Consider the following 22,230-nt stretch of genomic DNA (forward strand, 5'->3'; position numbering starts at 1 on the left):
CCCAACCTTATTTCCCTTAATCTTTCAGCACTCATCCTTCACATAACAGAGGTCACTAAAAACTTTTTGCAAGGACCTGGGATCAATGAATTTTGGCCAACATTCTGTAATGAGCTGGACAGATACTGTATGTACTGTACCAATGTCAACTACTGCTAAATAATATCAATTGACTGTGCTACAGTATATGACCCATATTTCATTATTATCATGATTCTAGTGTCGCATTTCTAAAGTGTTTCCATATGAATATACATACAATACAATGGTGGCTTCTGTTATTTTGGGAGTAGAAAATGTTTATTATGGGTTCATATGATACATATGTATTATATTTGCAGTATATCTTGGTCCGTTGTCATTACAAATGTCTAACATGTTTCCAAAAGGACAATGAAATTTCAAGGTGTTGTAGGATCTGCCTGAGCTTTTCTCTGGTGGATATGCCTTCTCTTCTGGCTCAAAAGAAGGAGACATCCTCCACTGTTGTGGATCCATCCCAATAGTTCATCTGTTCAGCTGTTTGATGACATTATGCAATGTTCCCCAGCTTTTCTCAGAACGAATTGGTGTTATGTTGGATGCCGACATTCACGATGGTAGCCTTCGCACTGATGTTTGGCCAACGTTAGACTTGTCTGTCCCACAATGGCTGGGGACATCTGCAACTTCATTGTCCTTGAAAGGTCCAGTTTCTCTGAAATGCATCGTGAATCTTACTCCATTGTCAGCTTCCTAACTGTTCTCTTCATCATCTATCCTGCTTCTCCATTTTTGTTTCATTTTCACTATCCTCCTTCTCGGCCTCTTAGCATTGGTGTTGCGTTTCCCTGGGGACTAATTCCAAGTCACATCCATTTTAAGTCTTACTATTTATGAGGCATTTTTTACAGGGCAAGTGAGAAATCGCTGCAATTTTTCAGTCTGCGCAGTTCAAATTTATTTTTTCTCATTTCATTCATGAAGAAATTAAATGAACATTGTACATAAACTAATTTAACTGAAAGAAGTATCCTCTTCAAGACATAACATGGTTATTTTATGACTGAATTTATCTTCTAAATCTTCTAAAAGCTTAGTTATTGGGTGGCCCTCCCAGGTGGAAAGGTGAATGGGAAGAAATCAGTATTTTTTTAAAAAAACATCACCCACCAATGAATGCATTTCTAACTTGAAGCAAAACCAACCCTCCTTTGGTCACCCACGCATGCTTATCAGAAGCCGCTGGACCCATTTTCTTGTGTTCTGGGAACATACAAGACTTTTGGAAATATGCATCACATCTAGGCTAAAAACATATTTGTTTAGTCAAGCCTACAGATAAATACTTAAAAAACGCCGGCCATGCAAACCTACCAATTTCTGCTTTCATTGTCATTCACTAATACTTTGCTACAGTATCTCTTTTCACTCCGTCCTTCCTGAGCTGGACGGTTTGGAGGCCAGAATCCAGCTCCTTCTACTGGTCGTTAAATCACACAGCCGATCGCCTACAAAGCCCTTCCTCGCCTACCTCTGCTAAAGCCAATACTGCAGTCCTGCTCGCCTGAGCACCTGCCAGACTCGAACGTTCTACTAAACCTAGTTTAGTTAAACTTAGCTCAGTTGACACCCAAGGTAGGATTAGGGTTAACATCCTCACACTACTTTGACAATTTTTAAGGTCAGCACTGGATTTTGGGGCCAATGGTAGGTTTAGGTTAAATGATTTCTTCCTCCTATCTGAATTTATTTTTTCGGAAACTCTCTAGGGCCTGGATGGTGAGGTGCACAGCACAGTAATTTATCCCAAAACTGGGTAAGTCGGATTGAAAGTTCTAACCAAACATTATAGAATCTATCTGCAAGAGCTTTTATCAGTGGATTTGATTGCTTCCCACTCACACTTTTTAGCAACTTTTAGTAAGTTCGACTCTACAAGTGCAAGTGATTGTGCTTTTGGAGAAAAGCATGAAAATCACATTGGAAAGTGCAAACTTTCAGATCTGCATTCCAGGGCCCGTGACCTTACAGAGATTTTACTGAGTTTGAGACCAGTGACTTAATTGTTTACAAACAAGGCTTTCATATGATTTGAAACTGAAGATATCCTTTTCCTTTTTGCTATAATGGCAGGATTTAAGATCAGCTGTGGCTGTGGAGGTTCTGCTCTTGTGGTTCATCATGACTTGCCAGTTTTTCTCCTATATTCAAGCCTCCAATGCTTATTTATCTGTCTCCCATTTCAAATCGTCTTGTTATTAAAATGGGTTGTGGACTTTAGATTGAGGTGAAAGACATCTTAACAGTGTCCATGGTTTTGAAGGCTGTTTATGATCCATGATGGTGTTGTTTTCTTCATTTTTCTGGATGTGTCTTTGGTGGATGGATTCTGGTGTCCTTGACTATCCATTGAGGTTATTTGCATGTTCCTAGCTACTGTATGTTCTCAAATCAGTATCTGACAATGATAACTACTTCTGTGTAAGACCGGGGTACCATGGGAAGGGTCAATTTTGCTCGATGTCTTATTCTCAAATGAGGCCGTTATACTCTGAAATTTGAGATTTATTTTCTGTCTGTTGATCGTTATGTTTTATTCTATCCATCCACTGGACCAAGCTATAAACCCACATGTCTGACTAAGAATGAAACATTTCTAAGTCAGGAAGCATTAAACTTTTATGAGAAATAGGGCAATGAGCATTCACGGAAATGAGTATGATGTATCAATGAAAATGTCAGCTTAAAGTTTGTTTCTATTCCAAATTTATTTGCATTTCAATATTTAGTTTAGTTTGCAATAACGTGTCGTGCACTTTATACTTACTAATCTACATTATTGTTCTGTCTCATATCTGTCAAAAAAGAAGCAGTCAAAAGTGTAACAGAAAGAAGAAACTCCAAAGGTTACCTTCAATACCTCAGGTGCAGGCGATGATTGTGGCAGAAGTGAAGGAACAGAAGGTTCTTCCAGAAACCCACTGCTGTCTGACTGGCAACTGTTTGTCCTTATAACACCCCCTCCTAGATGACAGGAACAGATTTAACACCGTTAACCACAAAATACTGTGAAAAAGCACGAGGAGTTTCCGCATTAAATGAACACGAATTACATAATTTTACAAGATTCTTTCCTTCATTGACAAAAATGTGAATTGAGTCTGTCAAGAACTTTCTGAGGCAATGTTTGATAGGTGAGTTGCTATGCTCACATCTACTAAAATGTTATACTCATTAATCCACAGGTGTTGCACAGTGGATAAACACCACCACAGATGTGGGAAAGGATGCATGTAAAAAGAAGTACTGTAAGCAGGGGGCAGGTTCAATCTGCAGTTTCAGATGGTGAATTTAATGGATGCCAACAGCAGAGGGAGTCATTGCTCCACCACTTAAGCTCCTACAACCTGTAAAATGTGTTGTCAATAGCACGGACAGTCATTTCTTTCTTTTTAACATTTTAAGGTTTTGCTTTTCCTCTGGATGTTTAATTGCTATATCATTCACTTCTAAAGTTTTTCATTAGTTATCCCTGCAAAAAGAAAAGCTAAGACCCAAAAGAAATCATTTGTTTTCCTGACTACCTTTTTCAAAAAAGATGAGATAATCAGTAAGCTGCCACTGTATGCTGTTACTTTCCATTTAGCCCAAATGGCATGTAACCCTTCCGATTCGGGAAGTAAGGAAAGACAAACAGAAACATTTAAGTTGGATACCTTTGTAAAGCAAAGAAAAGGGCAATTGTAAGTGATAAAAAAATCCAATTTGCACTTGTTGGATATTCTTATTCACTGTCTTCTTTTTTACTCTGCTTGGAGATTTTGGCAGTACAGTCTCTTGCTGTACGGCTTGCCCTCCATTGGTCAGATTATGTTCTTCTAAGATTTTTTTCAAAGCAAATAAGCATCTGGTTAGAGCTGTGACTGAAAGAGCTGAACTCTCTCAGCTCGGCACAGGGATCAGTGCAATAAGCAAACCCTTAGAATGCCAACAAGCAGTCATGTTATTACAAATAGTCTTATTAGACTAATTAAAATTGTACTGCTTTTCTGTGTGAAAAAACACAGGAGAGGTATGACTTGATAAGCTATAGACTGCAAACAAGTATGAACTCATAAGGCTATTTATCCTAATTATTACTATTAATTATTAAACCAATTTTAAGTGAGTCTTAAAAATACCTAAAATTTCTTCTGCTCCTGGCGTGGTGATGCTCCCTGAAATGCTTCCTTCATCAAAGCTGTGTATCTGGTGTCAAGAAGGGGAACATACAAAAACTGAAATCATGACATTCAGCTGTAAATACGGTTACAACACATTTCAGAGAAAAGCCTCATGTGTGGACATACCTGGTTGGCACAGTGCGACAGACCACATTCATATAAACAGCAAATGATGAACACATGGAGGAGGTGAGGTTTAGGATTGAATTAATTCTCCTGCCTGACTAAATATCTTAACCGCGCTGAACAGAGAACTTATTCTTTAAAACATTCCAAACGCTTCATTGAGAAACCCTTCTCATCAGTTAAAAGACAGCTGAGGGAAAGTCTATGATGCCTGACGCTGACTTGGCTTTCAGTGCTGTGCTTGTGTGTAAAATACAGGATGTGACACGAAGAAAACGATGAGATACTGGCATCCAGTACATTCTGATAATGAGAGGTGTTTGTCATTGTGCACAAACCTTGCCTCTTCAAAAATACCAAAATGCTAAATATCAACAGCAACCTGACAGAAACACAATACATAAGCCCCAAAAAAAAACCATCGCCAGTTGTTTTGTTAACATCTGTTGTATCCACACAACGATCAGTGGTGTAACCAGATACCATTTTTCTCTCTTTAAATCACAGAAAATCGCTGGAATCTCATACAAGCTGTTCTGCATGAGAAATATTTCAAAGGGTTTTCTGATGAAGGAGGGATTTCGAATTAGCATACCAACAGAAAGGCATGTTTGAACACCAAAACACTTTTTCTTTAATGTAGCAAATGCTGCCTCAGTGATACCGAACACCAGAAGAGCTGTTAAAAGAACAAAGCCTTACCTCCTCCATCTCAAAGGACTCGGGAGGTTCTCGGTCTCCTCCCTGTTTTCGTCTTGTAGCACCACAGCGAGGCTCCTTGGCCGCTCTCACTCTGTGGCCTGTCTCCGAGGCCAGGGAACGCTCTGGCTCCCTTTCTTTCGGAGGAGGCTGGGACATCAGGGTGTCGTTCACCGGTCCGGTCAAGTCCTCAGGGCAGGATATGGGCTTCTTGTCACCGGCGGGGCCGAGCTCTTCCTCCAGCGGGGTCAAGGACGCACTTTCCGGGAGACACGGCCTGGCGCGCTTGAAAGCCGGCCTCCGCGGGGACGGCGCGGTTTCAGGAGGCTCTGCGGACTCCGGGGCGCCGGACGGCCCCCGTCCGGTCTGTCCCAAACTGATGGTCTTTTTGGAGGCCCACCGGAAAAGCATGCCGACCTTTGTTCTCTTGTCCTTCGCGTCCGGAGGTCCTGCTTGAGCAGCCCCCCCGCCCACAGGGCCCGGCGGCTGCGTCGCCACCCCCCCGTTGTGGACCAGAGAGGAAAAGGCACTGGTCACCTGCTGCAAGACCTCCAGCTGACGGAAGCGAACTGAAAACCACGCATGAGAAATGCATTAGCCACGCCTGCTTTCGTGTTAAAGCCTGGCCTGCCATCTTAACTTGCTCTGAAAAGAAAAAGAGACTTATTTATTTATAGTCTGGTGCAAGTGACACAAGGAGGATGGCTTTAAAAGTTAACCTCACTGCTGACTGAAAGTCACAACCAGTAAGCACATACATAAAGAGAGAGGGAGAGGAGAAAAGATGTCATTCCTAAACTTCCCTATACAAGCCCTTGCAAAACGTTCCCATAAAGACATGGTGAATCCATAATTGCATTATGTTTGACTTGGGGAATTCCTCTGTGGCCAGAGTACTCATAATCTCTGAAAACTTCTCATTGAGGAAAATGCCAGTTACAGGTAATCTCTCTTAAATTTGTTCTAATCATCTCCATATGACAACAGATCTTCCAGATATCAGAAAATGCAAACCTGTGTCAGTGGCATTCATACTGTTCCGAGGAAAAAAGAAAAAAAATGAATCCATGCGACAGCTCGCAAATTGAGTTTCACAAATGTACCAGATCTGCGGTTGTCCACGGAGGAGAACACTAATCAGACTTCTGTCTGGGGTGAAAACACTTTGGAAATTAGTTTTGCTGTTTTACAGGAAGGCTGCATAAAAATGTACAGTGATAAATTCCAAATTGTCACATTCTACGTCAGAAAAGTGCATCACTTATTTTACTCACTTCTGAAGTCAGGGTTCTCTATATCCATCCGCATCTTTTGTGCTTGCAGGAAGACCTGGATATTGATGCCCCTTGCTTGCGATGCATAGTTGATAAACCGCGCTGGGATTTTAATAGAAATGTCAGGCTCTTCCATGCCAAATCCCAGGTCTAACAGGAGCTCTTCCGGGTCATCATGCCGAAATTCCAACACATCCATGACACTAGATCAGAAAGCATAGAGACATAAATATACAGTATTTAAAAAACATTTAAAATATACAGTACATAAATTGTAAAAACATTTAAATATTGCTTGAGGGATAAAAGAAATTTATTTGAACCAAATGTCACTACTGAGTATACACAAATCAGAAACATTTTCTATCCACAAAGACTCAAGATGTTTTTATGATCACATTCTGCAGGGAGGAAAAAATGGTTATGCCATTCAAATCACTGTCATGTTCTACAGTAAGCGGCTGCATAAAAATGTAGTTGAGTCTCTTTATGGTGTACTGTACACACATAGATTGGAAAGTTACAAAATGGCTCAATTTTTCTTCAGTTTAATGACAGTCTAAACAGAATGAAACAGAATGAAATCTCTTAGATAAACCTCATACTCTATACTTGTTTGAAACCACTCATGTTATTTTTGAATACTTAGTAATGAGAACGCAGAATTTAAAAACAATTCTAACCTTACTATTCCTGAAGCAGCTGAATGTGAGGATGCCAAACTGTTCCACCTTGACAGCACAGGGTTTCCTAAGGATGACTTCAGGGATCTGAAACATTTTCATAAGAACTTTTGCTCTCTCACATACAAATTTAACTGCACCTCCACATGAATATTCCAAAGAAAACATTCTGTGTCCATGTTTACCCATCCATCAAACAAGCAGGACATATAATTATCCTCCTATTGTAAGGTACAAGTGCAAAACATTGCCAATATATCTCATTGTTGTTAAAGAACTGGGATATACAGTTTTAGATGCATCAAACTCATCAAATAATTTAGTTGAAAATATTGATTTATCAATAAAAAAACTTTATATTATGCACTAGTCACTCCAGAACAACTTTGCAGTTCTTGAAAACAGAATAAATAATTGATCACATAAATAACGAAGTGAACTAATGAGCAATTGAGAGAGTAAGTAAATTACATATTTTCCCCTTTAAGGAAGTACATACAGGACACTGCTTATTATTGTCTTTTTATTCTAGCTACACAAACTTTAGAATGCATGCATTTTCCATCACCTTAAAAAATAAAAATCATTATTTTGTAAATATCACCAGAAACATTTCAATTTACTGGCTACAATATATATAGAACAATAAATTAAAAAGAATAAATCATATTATCATGCACTGATGATAGTCTGGAAGGAGGTCTACACTAACACTCAGTTCCTAGTTTATTTTATATTTGCTAGGCAAATATTTTTCATCCATCACCAACATGTGACATGTTCCTTTTTTCCCCAGTATGACTGCACTCTTGATAGACTGTTAGCACAAGTAAAGATAACTACTTTCGTTTCAAACAATGTTGATTTGTATGAGCTTTCAGGTGTCTTTGACTATATGATCCCAATGCATATGAAATATACAGCACTCTACTTTTGCACCAGTCTTAAGTTTATCAGATGTTTACGTTTAAAATGTTAAATCTGTATCAGTGGAACCATGCTCATTATAAAGGAGTATGTATGGTTTGCTATCACTGCCTGTTTTGTTAACTGAACAGTTTCTTTGCATTTGTGACTCACAGTATCAACAGAATGACTCAAAATAAAGGACTTCGTGACTGAGAAAATGACAGCTGCACATACTAAATGTCTGTTTAGTTTACTTTTCTCTCTACTCCAATATATGAGTCCTAATACCTGTGTCAATTGGCATTTGCATAGTTTATGCATGTGAAGAATAAAGCCTTGCACAAAAGTATTCATTAAAGATATTGTATTTATTGAAAATTATTATAATTTTAGAATTTTCGTAAACATTAACAACTGAAAAAACGAACAGAACAATACAGAACTTTAGTTACTGTTTCAGACAGTTTACCTTAGATATTCTTGTACCGTCTTGCGAGGTGTGTTCTGTCCATATAATGACGCTGAAAAATAGAGGAAGAAATATTACTACAACATTAATTCAACATTAAATCTTTGATAAATTAGAACTGGTGTTATGGTTGTTTTCAATTGATTTGTTTCATTATCTCTTGTAACACAACTGTTCCTGATCCTTCCTTTTGTTTTTGTTCATTTCTCCAAACATTATCAGTTTTTTTTTTTACTGCATGTCTGTGCATGCCTGGTTTTCTAGGAAGGTTGTAGCCCGTCCTACTTCAGGATTTTACTGTGTCCCAAACGTCTTTTTCAAATTTTGCCAACTCACTGAAAAGTCCATGAGTAGCGAGGATTTTGAAGCAGACTGAAGGAAAAATGCCGGTAGTTCAATGTGTCAAGACTAAACTTGCTCTTCTTGTTCTTAGAATGGACTTCCATCTATTAAATGCCCTTAAGTGTGACAACACTTTTCTTGGTAAACATGGCTTCTGTTTGTTTCTATCTGTTTCTATATGTTTTTTTTAACTAAATGTTTGCCAATACTCATCTCAGATGAGTGGGCAGATAGTTAAACAATTTTAAGCACATGCATCCTCTCGTGATGATGGGAGAGCACAAAATCAACAGTCCCACTTACAGATGTCTTTTGTTTGCTGCCCGGGTGCCAAGTGCTCAAATTCCCCCCCAAAAACCCTTTTCCTTCTCACGCAGCCCAGCAATGTCCTGATTGAATGTGTGCTACTGCCCTTTAATAAACCTTATTGGGTTCAGCTCGTGTAGACTGCCACAGCTAGAATTCTCTTCACTACTTACCAGTGACCTTTCAGAATGACTTTGAAGTTTCTCATAATGTCCTGCACAGGATAGGTTCTTCCCAAAAGATGGTTGTCCTAAATGATCCTCAGCCTAACCCGAACACTAGCCCTTTCCCTTATCATTCTGTTTTTGATTATTTCTCAGAACATTGGAAACATCAGTCATTTGGTTGATTGGTTAGATCAGCAGGGACTGTATGAGGTTCATGACCAGACAGAGGGGAGAATGAGGGAGTGCAGACAGTCTCCTCTGACCCACCTTTCTGTTAACATGTCTCGTACCGCAGGTTCAGTGCTGAGCAGGCGAAAGGCAATCCCTCACTGACTGCACCCTATACCTGCAGACGCAAGGGGAACTCTGGGGGTCACAGTGCCTCTGAGAGCTGAGACGCTCTCCCTACCCCATTGCACACCAGTGCCAGAGGAATCTCAGTCACACACCAGCTACTGAGACGTGACCCCAGCTTGAATCCATGATCGTAGAGCTCATCCTGACTTGGATAGACCTGACATTCCTCTCATCGTTCTTCAATATCACTAAATGCAGGCATGGAATGTGTTACTGTGAAGAATGTACCATAGAAAGGCTTGGTATTGTAAATGTGATAAACAGAAATAAATACTGAATACATGTTAAATGTTTATCTATGGTCCAGAACTTGTTAATACAGTTCAAAACAGTGAATTAAATATTGAAACCACAATGGGACAAATAATGTTTTAAATGAAACAAAAAAATCCTGATTAATTTAAAGTCTAATTTAAGTCAAAACCCCTTATTCAGTATGTATCCCAACATGGAAAGATGTCTCCATAATTCCAGATGAAACAATGTAAGAGCACTGGAAGGAAGGTCACACTGTGCAAGGAGATGTCATTAAAATTAAAATAACATTTTGGAGGTATCTCCTTTTAATTTGTCCTCAGTAAACAGAACTGCTTTCCACAACCTATATCGTTTACTGTGCATAAAAAAAAACAAACGCAACATTATTTCCAAAAATCTGATTTTATTTTACATGAGGACAAAAATATCGAAAAATATATAAACGTTTTTACCTTCAACACCCAAAATTAAGTCATCCTCTGCACTGACAAGCCTCTTCAGAGACCCTGCCAATATAGTGAGAAACAACATAACACAATATGAGATAGGACACCTCAGATGTCTGTGCACAAAATAACAGTGAAGACTGAAGCACGAATCCAAGGGCACTAGTGGAAACAACGTGGAAGTGAATTTATAACCACAATCAGAAAGCACTTCTTTACTCACAGGGTGGCGGGAGTGTCAGATAAGATCCTTGAATCAATCAGCAACTACAGTACATATCAAACAGAGTCGATCTGTTAGTAGAATAGCCTGAAAAATCTGAGAACATAGTTTTGTCTATGTAACACTTCATAAAAAAACAATATAGAAATGCTTTCAATGCATATCAATTCAAATGTTGCCAAAGAAAGGCAAATGTGTATTAACAAAAAAACGATGGTTGTTAAAAGTTATTTAAAAAATAGTGAATGGCCCTGAATGCACGTTTCCTGGGTATTTGTTTTCCTTGCGGGTTTTGCATGTTGTTTTGAATGTTTTGACCTTGCCTGGAGATGTACGATTGCAATGAGACACTTCTCATTAACTCTGTGCTGTGGAACAGCGCCAGATATTGTTCGGCATGTTTCAGTTCCATACAAGTAAAAAGAAAAGAACATTTTTTTTTCTATTTTAGACGGTTAATAAATGAATATATATGTAATATGTAATTAACATCAATCTATGTAGCGTAATAATAATATGCAATTCTCCGAAATTCTCAGGAGATCAAATCATGATTGCGGAACACAGATTTTTATGAAACAAATGATTACAGCAGTTTAACAGTATCTAAATACCTGTCAGCTCCACTGCAATCCTCCAGAAAGTTTCACAAGATTACTACTTTCCCACTTTTCACTTTTTAAAAAACACTGCTTTTAGCCCATTTTACCTTCACAGATGAAACTCTCTCAAAAGCCTCCTGAGACTTATATCCTGAATATAAACTTCACTCAACAATCACAGAAATGTAATCTGCATTAGCCACCACCTTAACTTGTCCTGGAATTTGGAATAGACAGGCCAGTTAGCAATGTATGCAATGTATTTATCAGGACCTCATTACATAAAGAGTGCAAGACTCTTGAAAGTGGGCTACCATATCAGACTCCCCGCTGAATGTGAACAGAAGAACTAGGCGTACCATTTGGCTAAATAAAAACATTATTGTAAAGTTGCTGAAATTTCCCCAGAAAAAGGGGACAAAAGCCAAATATTATAAAAACAGCAAAAAGATGGTAAACTCTGTCAAAACTTCAAAGAGCTTGGAGGCTGCTAAAATATCTAAAATTAAAAAAATAATTAAAAATCGGCCTATCAGGCACACAGTATGTTTGCTCTGTCGGCATAATAAACCTCATCACAGATTTCAGTCGATTTGTCAAAGCTTCAGACAGAATCTTATTGTCCCAGTAGAGAAGGCTAACAAGATGAGAAAAAATCTCCTTTCTTTTCGCAACAAATTCACCACAGTGCAACTTAGAGGCAGCAGATTGTCCTTTATGCACTTTCAAAGACAGACCAAAGATCCCATCCAAAATAGGATCGTACAGTGTGCTTCTGTTAAATTCCACAGGTAGTCCATCAATGCCTGGGGCTTTTCCAATGTTTAGTTCATCAACTGCCTCCAAACCTTTCTCCAGTGCCAGCTGTGCTCCAGGTCCCAGCTTCTTCTCTTCAGGAACCTGGGACAGAACCACGCGCAACCACCAGGTCTCCACTGCCTCATACACAGCCTCCACTGCGAACAAGTCCCCTTTTGGACTCTCCTGGCTTGTATGCCAGCTGGCCTCCTGCTGTCCTCAGACAGAACATCAGGTCCCTCTGTGCAGGTTTTTTTCAAAAGCATGAAGTACCGTGTACTACCAATGTACCAAAGCCCCATGCGTGTGTGTGTCTAACAAGTCCACTAACCTCTATTGTGCTTAAAATGTTAGATATTGAAACAGCGTGTTGTTGTAATTGGCTTTTAAGGCACTGCTAACCTAACACTTCAAGTTGAATTTGTTGTATCCTGTTGAAAGAACAATTTGAACTTCAGCAACATCTGACCATTGTCTAAGACACGGAAAAGCACATTTTTTGCTGCATCTGTACATAAAACATCTTTAAAAATGAGAATCATGAAACAGTCCGTTATTCTTCCAATGGGAAGAATGAATTCCTAGAGAAGGAATACCCATATTTAAATTAACTAAACTATGGTCAGAAAAACCTGAAGGATGAATAGCTGCCCAAAGAAACAAGTTTGAGGGAAAACAAACTACATAAAACCTTTCAAGCCTAGTTAAAGAAATCCTTCCAGGACTGTTTTAGCACATGTACATTGTGTGTCATTAGTGTGAACTGACCCTCCACAGATCCACTAAATTAGAGGTGGACAAACTGTCAGTGTAGCTCAGCCCATGTTTCTTCCCTGCTTCTCTCCTCCGAATCTCATACTGTAGTCTCTCTGTCATTTCTAGACCTCTCCTCCAAATGGGCAGCACACGCAATGCTAGCTTTTCACTATAGCACTTATGTCTGCCTCAACCTCAGCATTGTCTCCCCATCTCAGCTGTTTGCAATGTAGCATTGTCATCCGCCCATAAAACATCTTATGAACTCTGAGGTTGTCAAAGCAATGTAGTCACTCCAAGTCATCCAAAAAGAGAAGGCATTTAAATGTATATCTGGATCATTTAATAACATATGTAATTGTCCTCTAAAAGATACAACATGTTTAGGAAAATGAGACTTAAACACGAATGGAATAATTCAGATATACAGTAAGACATGATTTCAATGAATCGCTTTTTCAGAAATGGCAGCACATTTGAAATCTTTGGAACTACAAGAAGCAAAACAGAAACTAAACTCTTCTTGGACACCCCTCTGAACAAAATCTTCACTGCTCAAAAAAATACAACCACTGATTTCTTCATTCTAGAGGCCGGTTTGATGTTTTCTACATCCTACTGCTTTTCCCAGTTCACTAACATATTTCTCTACAGGAATGATAGCACCAACAATGATTTTGAAGCCATATCCCCTCGACAGTCTGGCAAGAAACTTTTCTTTGGATCCCACCTTCAGCAGCCATAAACCATCAGAGGTCATTAACCAAAAGAATCACAAAACAAAATTCAAAATCTAAAGAGACATCTTCGAATACAATTTGGTCAAAGAAACATATACGGTCAAAAAATGAAAAAACGGAGGAAAAAAAACTCGAGATCTAGCATACAGACACACACTCTTGACAGGTACTGTACAGAGAGAGAAAGCAATAACTGATAGATGATTATATTATGAGGAAATACTTCTCAGCTCCTTGCAGAATCACAGCGAAATTCAAAAGAGTAACAAGAAAATAGTCAATGGCTGATTTTAAATACTCTGACAATTACAGATTAGGTTTAAAGACAAAAATACAAAAAAAAACATCCAGTCTCTCTTACCTGCTTGCTCCAAGCACTGAGCTGTGTCTTGATTTGCATCCTCCCTGCAAACAGAAGCCAAGCTCAATTGAAAAAAAAAAAAAAAAAAGAACCACAGCTTGCTTGCATCAAAGCTCCGGAAAATATGCTTCATGTTATGTGAGATGCAAAAGAGAATTTCTGGTTTAAGATGTTACCCTGGGTCCCTGACGGAGCAAAGCGCTCGTCGCATATGGGCTATTCCCTGCAAGAAAGAAGTCGGCTGGGCTTGTGAGTCACAGCTGCCAACGGCGTCTGTGGGAAAGGGTACAGTACACAGCACATAGTACTCCCGCACCTTCTGGTGATACAACCGCGCCATTCCCCTGCACTGCCAGCGGGAGCCCTCAATGACAAAAAGAGAGGAAGAATATCCAGGGCTTGGGACGATCTTTGATCTGGGTCCATCACAGAGGTGGCTGGAGCCCCTGATCAGAGGAGGGAGGAGGTGACAGACTGAAGTGTAGAGAGTAGCCAGCTTGCACGATGGCAGATCCTGGGAGTCTGAAGTGCACAGCTGCCGTTGACAGAGCAGATGGCTGTGGCGTTTGGTCCACCACGCAGGCCACTAAGAGCGTGGATGACAGAGCTGCGCCACGGACGTGATGGAACAATGACCTTATATCTGTAGATAACGGGCAGGAGCTGGACAACCAAAGCCACAGGTCACCAAACGGAGAAGGAGCTATTGCTGTCCCACCAGTAACTCTGCCAGGCTGGAGACCTAAGCCACCAGTGCACAGATTTCCAGGTCCCCTTGTGATGCTCGTCCTATCTGTGGAGAACTCTTGACCAGTCCTAGAGTGTGGGTATGACAAGCCAGCACTGGGGGGTCAGTTTTCTCTGCTGCCGAGAGCATGATGTAGCAGTCTGAAGAAGAGGAACTCCTGTCAGGTCATATACCAGTACAAGCTAGGCATCATGGCAATGTTGACACACACAGATGTATGGAGTGCATATGGGTAAGGTGTGCATAGGGTATGATGGGATATGTGGAGTGCACAGAGGTATTCATGACAGACATGGATGTACAGTATGAGGTGCACAGAGGCACAAAGTGCATAGGAGACACGAAAACCATGAAGAGCGTGGGGGACATCGATGTATGATGTGTTACGGGCACAGCCAGACCTATTTACAACCTCTTCAACTCTCACTTCACTGCTCAGTATTGAGCAGCCTGCTGTTTTCCTGAGCTCTTCTTCCTCCTGAGACCTTCAGCGAATAACCCCTTCTCCTGCTCTGCTTGCCTCACCGACTTTCGACTTTCGTCTAGCCCCTTCGGCTTTGTTCACTCTTGGTCTACGGAACTGACCTGCACAGGGTTCTTCCTGACGCTCCATAACATGATGGTAGATGGTAGATGTGGATGTGTGACGTGGCACGGAAATGAAATGCAGGGGCGTTGACACAAAGTTCCAGACAGAAGTTCGGGATTTTGTAGCGCACAGACTGGGAAAGCTGACCTCTGGGAGCGTGTTTTCATTACAGCGGAGGACAGCGCTCAGTGGAGGACAAAACTGCCTCTACACACAGTGATCCCCCTTGCAGACGCAGCCTCTACTATTTCAAAACCGATCCACAGAAATAAGACAAAAAGAAACGCTCCTCACCAGCCATCAGAGATAGCCAGCGGAGAAACTAAGTGCAGGAAGAAAACAACAGCAGAAGGTGGTGACTGAAGAAAGACCAATGCAAAATAAGAGACCTATGGCAGAGCTCTCAGAGGAGAGATGCTGAACTTTTGAAATTCAGAAGTCAATGTTTTACTTTTAACTAGGAGACAGAATTGTGGAGTTAATGTGACTCAAACAGATGTTAAGGTCCTGCTCCCAGAGGAAATACTAATTTGTTCTCTTTTTTGGGAAAAACTTCCAGTCCAGGAAAGAAAGGGACCGAAGAGTTCAGAGCAGGAGAAAACGGCCTCTTACATGAAGAAGCAGAACAATCTTACATGAAGAAGCAGAAGTGGCTAACCGGTGGAATAGGGGGAGAGGGCCCACACTTCACACTGCACTGCCTAAGGAGTACTATGCTATTTCCCACAGACATTTATGGTCTCTGATACACAAGGTTCGTTTCCGTACAGGCAGTACTGGGTTTGTGTGGCTACGTTTTGGGAGGAAAGGGAACTGAAGAATCAGATTATTTTGCGTTACAAAGTCTTAGAAAACTTTCAGAGTGAAACATTTGCTTTTTGTTTTTTGTGGTTTGGACCGCTTACTTACGTACGCCCAGAGATCAGCCACTGCCGAATGCTGTCTTGTTTATAGTCTCCTGTTAACAGAAACGGGCCCAAGTGTGAGAGGTGCAGAGGGATACAGAACGATTAAATGCATTTCATCCTAGTGCTCACGTTTAGTGCTTTCTCAGGAATCTCTGATTCTGACTGACAGAAAATATCTGCAGACAAACACATCTACATGTGCAGCAAAATATGTATCAGCACCCCATTAGCTCAGCAAAGACAAAACGTAAGGTGGTGTTTCTTCATCCTTGTCCACTGGACTCCACTGTCTGCTGGTTTTTTATTCCAGCTGAGCTTTCTATTACTGAATTCATTAATTTGACCAAAGACTTACTTCATTAAAGTGCGTTTACAGGCACTAAAAAGTGCGCCGAATCAAAGCTACAGTAGAAGCACAGATCATTGCTGGACAATGATTTTGCTAATCCACTTGATTGCTACTGTACATGATGGAAGCTCCATCGCTGACAAGTGACACAGCCGCAAGCCTTGTTAAGTGATTTATCTGCTTTCTGCTCTGTGCCCCCTGTGTGTCTTATGAAAGGATATTCAACGCAGCAGTTATAGTGGTGAGCAAGCTGCGATCTGCTCTAAAATCAGAAAATGAGAACACCTTGCTTTGCGTACAAAAATGGTCATCGAAAAAGCCCAGATCACTCCTACACCATAAGGGCAGGTGTGTCTCTAAACTGGATTACCCATAAAAGGTACAAAAAGATAGCACTATCACTGAGCATCCCACAGTACATGTACAGTACTGTACAGCTGCTACTTTACCAGGTTTGCTTTCGGTTAGTATTTGAGGAAGCTCCTGCTCATCCATCTCCGTCCATAGCCCCTTGGATGACATGAAGTTGGCTCGCCTTGCATTCTCAAAGTTGCTTCTACTGCACATCATTGTTCACCCTTCTAATATTTAATATTGCTCTGTAAAAGACATTTAAAACAGTCATTTACTAAAATCACAGCTTTCCCGCATAGTTCTGGCACATCTGTATGTTTTATGCATTTTTTTCTAAATTGTGACGCATAATTTCAGGCAAATGCATGGGATAAAATTGTGAAGAGGCTAAGTATGCTCTCTTAAAAAAAAAAATCCAGGTAAGACAGCTTCCTTCTTGATGATTTAACTTCTTGATTTTGAATTTTAATGGTGCTAATGACAACTACCACAAAGCGAGATACATGTCCACAATTCCTCATTGCAATGGGATTCAGAAAGATGTGTTCTTATACTTTCCTGTGTAAGCAGATTTAATGGCTTGCTTCAAAATACTTCAAAAGTATTTATCAGTCAACCTGAATGTGGCCTGGGCTAAATAATAATCCAGATGCTGTCTCTGAATGCCACCACTGACCATGGATGATGTCAAACTCCACTTTCAGATTATCACATTATTAAATATGTTGCAGACAATTTTTTACGCTTCTTTATAAAAAAGATAGTTCTCACAAGCATGTGAATTAATTACAAACTGTTTTCACCCTGTGAAAGTGAGGCTATGTCTAAAAACATTTTTCCGGTACACATTTTCTGTGCGCAATGTTACAACGGAGTAGATATTGTGCTGATAGGACTGAAACACATAAACAATTGTTTGAAAGGCAGATCCGCAAACCGTGCACTGCCACTGTGTTTAACACTCACTCAGTGAAGTTTGTATTTAAAAAAAAGTCTACCTGAGCAAACAGTGTTATTTTTAAGAACCCGCCTAAGGCATAATACTAGCCAGGCATTGTTGAGTTTGACTACACAGTCTGTGTAAAAACCAGTGACTGCACTCTGTTCCTGGAGCGCTGAAGGGATTGAGGCATTCTACTTTAAAATACCAACCTAGAGCAAATGCAAATTCACTCTGATAAGTACAGTAGTTGTTCACTGCAATCACATGTTTTATGCGTGACACGGCATTAATTACTATAGCACATCACTACTGGCCCCATGATAGATAAGTAAATGTAACGACTAAATTAATTTCACAGGGTTTAAGCAAGGAAATATACAATGGGAGACATAATATTACCATATCAGTATCATTAATTATAAGGTGCAATTCAATAAATCCATCCATTCATTCATTTTCTAACTGCTTCTTGCAATTCAGGGTCTTGTGGAAGACAGAGCCTATTCCAGCAACTGGGATTATCACAAATTATAACAAATAATTAAATTTGATTAATGTACTGTACTAAAACTGTTTTAATGGCATAAAGCTATTTTCTCAACGTAATGTAGATAACATTTTTGCCATTTTTTTAATTTTATAAGCATTATTGATTTTGGAATGTTTTGGAATGAGCTTATTTATACCGTATAAAGCCTGACTTGATTTAGATCCACAGCTTCAATGGATCCTGGTGACTAGATTCTAATAGAAAAACATATATACACAAGATCTAATGAGTTCAGAAGAAAAGTACAGATGCTTTTTATGAAGTGAAATTCTCACAGAACAGAAGTTCCCTGCTTAAAACCCACATTATCTCACGATTTTACAATTAAACTGATTGGAATTGAAAGTACTGCATTTGAACAATAAAAGCAGAAGAAGAAAAACACAATCATTCATTCGAAAGACTAGAGTTTCTTAAATTAGCAAAAATAAAATAATAAATTCCCTTGTGTGCTTTAAAAAACAAACTCATGGAAAGATCAGAAGCTTACCTAGCATACTGAAAACAATATGTCTCCTCATCCTTTTCCTGTACATATATATTTTTAAAATTTGAGACATCTGCTACCAAACCACCATTAATTAGTAAATAAGGAACTAAAAAAATATTCAGTTTGTGCTTTCCTCTGCCTAATAAAAATCTTACCAAACTTTCCCAGTTGCTTCCAATTTAAAAATCTACATTTAATAATGGAGTTAAAATGTTTCAATTATGTTTTTGCTTCCTTCCTATATTTTTCAAACCTTATAAAAATCCCAGTTCTCTACATGCTTTCTTACATATGAAAGAGATTTTGATCAGAAATGTCTGCTATTACATATTTTAATGGTAAATATTGTTACTATTTACTTTGAATTTTGCTTTCTAAAAATACTACATTTCATAAACAGTTTCTTAAGTATCACAACTCAAGATTCATCGATTGCACTTACATATCTTACAACTGAAGTGCAAATAGTTCAACTAGTTGATAAATGATTATATCAGGGCTCAAGCAGTGTCACTTAAAAGTAATAACAGAAGCAGGCACATACACAAACTGCATCATATTATAAGACAGTAAAGCTCCATATAAAGTTTAACGTTTAAGTACAAAACATTCCCATACACCCATACATAAGGGAAAATAAAATATTGACTAATGCAAAGCATCTCCTAAAAGCATGTACAGAAAGGGAAACGTGAAAACACAGCAGTTTACGTACTGTATCTACCTGTATTTCAGACTGACAGATTAGTAAACACGGGACTATACCTCCTGCTATATCTATATTTACCCACCTTTTTGAGGGTGCACTACTTGTGCCATTCAATTCAATATTAAGAACATATTAGGTGCGTTACGCTGTACTGCTCATTAATTGTGTGGTTTTAAAAGTAAAACTTAAATATAAAGTCACAGAAAAATTAAAGGATGTTATTTACCTATTGCGGTATAAATTCCTCAGTTAGAAGGCACACCCGGGGCACGAAAATGAATTGAAGCATTTTGACATTTTCACCACTGCCCAACACGAGCTCTCGTGAACTACCCTACCGCACCGCCGTCATCGTCGTTTGTCCGTGCCACGCGGTGCGAACAGGAGCGCACGAATTCTCCTGCCTTTGAGCCAGTCCGCCCACTTGTCATGTGAGACGGACTGTACTGTAAATGTCTGTAACGAGATCCTGCCCAAGGCAACCGGGAATGCAATAACAGGAAATAAAATGCTGAGTTTAGGCAAAACAGCGACGTGTTTATTGGAAGAAAGGAGGAAATGCGTTTAAGATATTCTTGAAATACATTTAATATGTAATGTAATTTATATAGGGACAGCAAATCGTGTTCCATACACGGATTTTCGCCCACCTTTTGAAGTGAGCAAAAGTTGGGGCATATTTCTGATTCACGGAAAATATTACAATGTTGAGATTAAATGGGAAAAAAGAAGGCGAAAAAGTGCGTGCATACATTAAATGCTGGGTTTCGATTAAACAACATGGTGTTTTCGAAAACATGTATATTTTTATTAAATTATGTGTATCTTACCTTAACATGTTCAGGGTTCTTGTAAACGAGCGCAGAGAGCAGGGAACACTTCCTAGATGAGGTGGTGCTCTTCAAAGCATCTCTAGTTCCTATCTTTCTCCCCCACCACTTACTGTACAACTTTCCCGTATTTTGATAAAACTTATCTTGGTCTCATCTGCACATAATATTTTGTTCCAAAGCTCTCCTGGCACATTTTTGTACTTCTGACCAAATTTTAAGCACAGTGGAGGTTATGACGTGGCTTGTGAATACGGTAAATTCCTGTCTCTGAAATCGGCTCATATTTATTAATGACATACTGTAACTAATGATGGCATCAGCCGAATCAATTCTAAAGCTTCCAGACCCAAACCATACAGCCAATGCTTCAATCCAATTGACTGTGTGGATTTTTCATGCTGAAGAAATGAATCCAGCCAGAACACTCCATAAACATGAACTCAAAGTAGCTGCAGCAAAGGCTTATCAAATGATAGCACGAAGGTTAACAGGCTGCAGACTACATTCAGTTGTTGTCTCAGATATGTTAACTTCAATGCATACAAACGTTTACTCTCTGAAATTGGGAGAAATTTAAAGAAAGTGAATGAGTCCATATACTGTACGTATGGTCACTTGATTTCGATGGGTTGAACACAAAGTATGTTTTTGTTCAAATGTGATCAAATGTATGTAATAAAAGACATAATACAACTTACGTTGCACTTGTTACTTATATTAATACAGTTTTCTGGGCTGTAAAGCAAAAATAACAGTTTTGACTTTGCTGTTTTTTTTGCTGTTCCAGTGTCTTTGGAGGACATTGTATATACAATAAGTGAAATGAGCAAGGACACATGCATGTTAAACCAGGGCTCTAGACAAACATCCCCACTGCCACTGGGAAAAATGGCAGTGTTTCCTCTAAATGTCTGAGAAATGCACTAGTTCAGCCGTTTGGAACTGCTGGTACAATCTGAGGATCAAAAATTAGGTTTATATGAGCAGGTTAGCTGGGGTTCTGGTAAATTGAGAAGATCTTACTTATCCATCTAATGGCTCACATCTGCAGATAAACAAAGTTGAGACACTTTTCAATTGCTACTACTGTTTTCTTTACAGAGAAGCAGGTTTTCGTTGAGTTTAAACACCAAACAAGGAGTTGTCACGTCAAAAAAAGTTGCATTTAATGCTGAAGTTGTGTATGACCTCTGCACTTGATGAAAATCAGCATTTTCAATTTAATGTAAGAATGCAATTCACACACACCCCTTAACCCATTTACATAATCATATATTTTATTTAAGACGAGAAAGATGCATGAAACATGTTATCTCAATATCAATGGTGTGATATTTTCAAGCCTGTCTCTCAATTTCTGTCCAATATTGTCTCAACATATCATAAAAAGATATGACATTTTCTCGGTTTTGCATTTTCAGGTGATAAAATCAAAATTCCTGCAGTTTAATTATAGCTGCACAATGTTTTTTTATGCCTGTATTAGAAGAAAAGTCCCGACATTAAGACATTTACATAGTGGTACTGGAAAGTCACACTTTATGCAAGTTTTTAAAGGGGGAGGAATCACTTTCTATCTCTTATTGGAAGCTAAACGTTTTCTGCAACCCACGCACAAAACAATTTGTAATTGTAATTTGCCTTTCTGTCATCAGTTGGTCTGTGCTTATGACTCTCTCAACACAATGCAAATTATCAGCTTCATTAACCTGACACAGTTTTTGCATGTGCCTTAATAAAGTGTATCACAAAGTATTTTGTTTTTACATCACACATGTAAATAGGCATAAACTCAGTAAAGGCATAACTCCTAGACCGATTCCCCATCTGCACATAATATTATTGTGACTGACAAACACTTTTTTAGTTGACATGTGCTAAATACACTTTCACATGCAGACTGTTGCTCACCGCTTAAAGTCATAATATGTTATAGTAATAGTCATACTAATACACTGAACATAAACTACAAAAGATGGAAATTCATTTAATCCAAAAGAGTTTAGATTTTCACATTTACCTCCACATTTGTCAGA

At 39.1% G+C, this 22,230-nt stretch overlaps 1 protein-coding gene across 7 annotated transcripts in view; it reads right to left on the reverse strand.

Moving 5' to 3' along the window:
• Positions 1 to 20,428, reverse strand: part of itprid1 (ITPR interacting domain containing 1) — a 28,325-nt gene extending 7,897 nt beyond the window's left edge. For 2 of the 7 annotated variants that reach the window (XR_015940994.1, XM_088644005.1), the window contains exons 1-11: positions 19,588 to 19,845; positions 16,765 to 16,914; positions 15,968 to 16,016; positions 13,722 to 13,765; positions 10,248 to 10,301; positions 8,366 to 8,417; positions 6,988 to 7,074; positions 6,305 to 6,507; positions 5,034 to 5,599; positions 4,164 to 4,230; positions 2,894 to 3,006 (exon numbers count right to left, since the gene is read on the reverse strand). Coding sequence is in view for 6 of the 7 variants with exons in the window: in XM_088644005.1 (XP_088500131.1) it covers positions 2,894 to 3,006; positions 4,164 to 4,230; positions 5,034 to 5,599; positions 6,305 to 6,507; positions 6,988 to 7,074; positions 8,366 to 8,417; positions 10,248 to 10,301; positions 13,722 to 13,765; positions 15,968 to 16,016; positions 16,765 to 16,885 (1,356 nt within the window). In the remaining variant the exon portion in view is untranslated. Of the gene's footprint in view, positions 1 to 2,893; positions 3,007 to 4,163; positions 4,231 to 5,033; positions 5,600 to 6,304; positions 6,508 to 6,987; positions 7,075 to 8,365; positions 8,418 to 10,247; positions 10,302 to 13,721; positions 13,766 to 15,967; positions 16,017 to 16,764; positions 16,915 to 19,587; positions 19,846 to 20,191 lie in introns of those variants that run through there. The other 5 variants (XM_088644004.1, XM_088644006.1, XM_088644003.1 and 2 more) reach the window with 5 other exon arrangements.
• Positions 20,429 to 22,230: the final 1,802 nt, after the last annotated feature.

This window comes from Lepisosteus platostomus, chromosome 8, assembly GCF_059453375.1.
Source record: "Lepisosteus platostomus isolate fLepPlt1 chromosome 8, fLepPlt1.hap1, whole genome shotgun sequence".
NCBI classification, from domain to species: domain Eukaryota; kingdom Metazoa; phylum Chordata; class Actinopteri; order Semionotiformes; family Lepisosteidae; genus Lepisosteus; species Lepisosteus platostomus.